The sequence below is a fragment of the Coenobita brevimanus genome, chromosome 112 (genome assembly GCF_032717465.1).
Source record: "Coenobita brevimanus isolate Jiangsu-jjx chromosome 112, ASM3271746v2, whole genome shotgun sequence".
In the NCBI taxonomy this organism is placed as follows: domain Eukaryota; kingdom Metazoa; phylum Arthropoda; class Malacostraca; order Decapoda; family Coenobitidae; genus Coenobita; species Coenobita brevimanus.
This window is the reverse complement of record NC_137065.1, coordinates 33,558,278-33,559,813: the sequence shown is the minus strand read 5'-3', so window position 1 is coordinate 33,559,813 and position 1,536 is coordinate 33,558,278. Positions and strand designations below refer to the sequence as shown.

At 53.7% G+C, this 1,536-nt stretch overlaps 1 protein-coding gene across 1 annotated transcript; it reads left to right on the top strand.

Annotated features, from left to right (window-relative positions):
• Positions 1–357: 357 nt before the first annotated feature.
• Positions 358–1,305, top strand: LOC145418155 (putative serine/threonine-protein kinase DDB_G0284251). The gene has a single exon (XM_080286677.1). The coding sequence runs from the start codon at positions 358–360 to the stop codon at positions 1,303–1,305; it is 948 nt and encodes a 315-aa protein (XP_080142803.1).
• The last annotated feature ends 231 nt before the right edge of the window (positions 1,306–1,536 follow it).

The window sequence follows — 1,536 nt, the reverse complement described above, 5'->3', positions numbered from 1 at the left end:
ATTGAAGTGTGGCATGCATTATAAAGCGCTCAGGAAGAGGTGTTTGGGTACGTAATCTTCACCTAGGCCCGTGTTCTGGTTGGTTAAAGAAGCTCCCTAAAGCCTTTTCCCAAGCGATTTGTTTTGCTTATTACACCTTACTGCCCTATTCTTTGTTATATAGATCCTTCAGACATCGCCTCACTCTGCATAAATAGCACGGAAAACGATATTAACCACCCATATTCAGAAATAAATCGCTTAAGTGCAGCCATTCAGACAATCCTGCTTTCCTGATTTATTCTCACACATCACGCCTATCTACACTAATTATTATCCCAGTTCTTATCGTGACGTTAAATAAAAAAGATATATAACATGAGCTGGAAAGGGAGTGTGAAGAAAGTGGAGAAGATCTGTGCGAGGAGGCGGGTGAGGATGTTCTCGGAGGTGGAGGTGACGAGGGTGTTGGCGGAGGGGTGGGTCGAGGCGCTGGGGTCCGGCAGCTACGGGTCTTGTGACAGGGTCGTGATCGGCGCTTACGACTGGGTGGTGAAGTGGTTCTCTGATGAGGACGCGCTGGCTTCCATGGAGTGGGAGTTGGAGGTGCTGACTCGTGTGCAGGGCTTGGTGGGGGTGCAGCGACTCGTGGGGGTGTGCGCCCCCCTCGGTATTATGATAACGGAGTACGCTGGCCCAACATTGGACTCTTTATTGCACAAAGGGCTGTGGCGGTGTGGGACGACGAGGGAATGCCTGGTGCAGGAGGTGGTGACGCAGCTGGTAAGGGTGCAGCGTCACCTGGCAGTAAGTAAGGTGTGCCATAATGACCTAAAGGAGAATAACGTTTGTGTCGCTGTCACCCCCGGCGGCATTCAGGTCACCATTATCGACTTCGGAGTGGCCACCTCACTCGGCACCCGCCTCTACTCGGAGCCAATAAAGGTATGGAAAAAACGCAGGTACCCTTGGGTGGCCCCTGAAGTTCTGGACGCCAAACCGTGTCGATTGGCGTCGGACATATATAGCATATCGCAGCTAATCCAGTACATGTACAGGAAGCTGCATATGATAATGCCGACTGATGTGGGCCGGTGGGTGCGTGCGGCGTGCCAGGACGAGCCCCGCACCCGTCCCGCTATGAACCGTCTTTTGGAAGTCATGCAGGCCACTCGGCTCCCTGTCAAGCGCAAACGTCAGGACTCCCAGGACCCTGAGTGCTCCCAAACCTCCCAGGAGCTAGAGAACCCCATTGCTAAGAAAGCAAGACTGGCCACCTCGCAGGTTATTCCCCGCCGCAGGCAGGCCAAGCGGAGACGGCGCTGAATACATGCAGCCAACTCCCGTCTGCAGCACACCAAGGTGCCGCCACAGTTAGGCTTCGTCCTACTGTAGTGTGTCTGAGTCTTGTTCGTCCTTCACACCAAGCTGCTTCTCCTCCACAGCTAGATTTCGTCCCAGTGTGGTGTGTCCGAGTCCTGTTCGTCCTCCACACCAAGCTGTTTCACCACAGCTAGGTTTCGTCGCAGTGTGGTGTGTCTAAGAGTCCTATGCGTC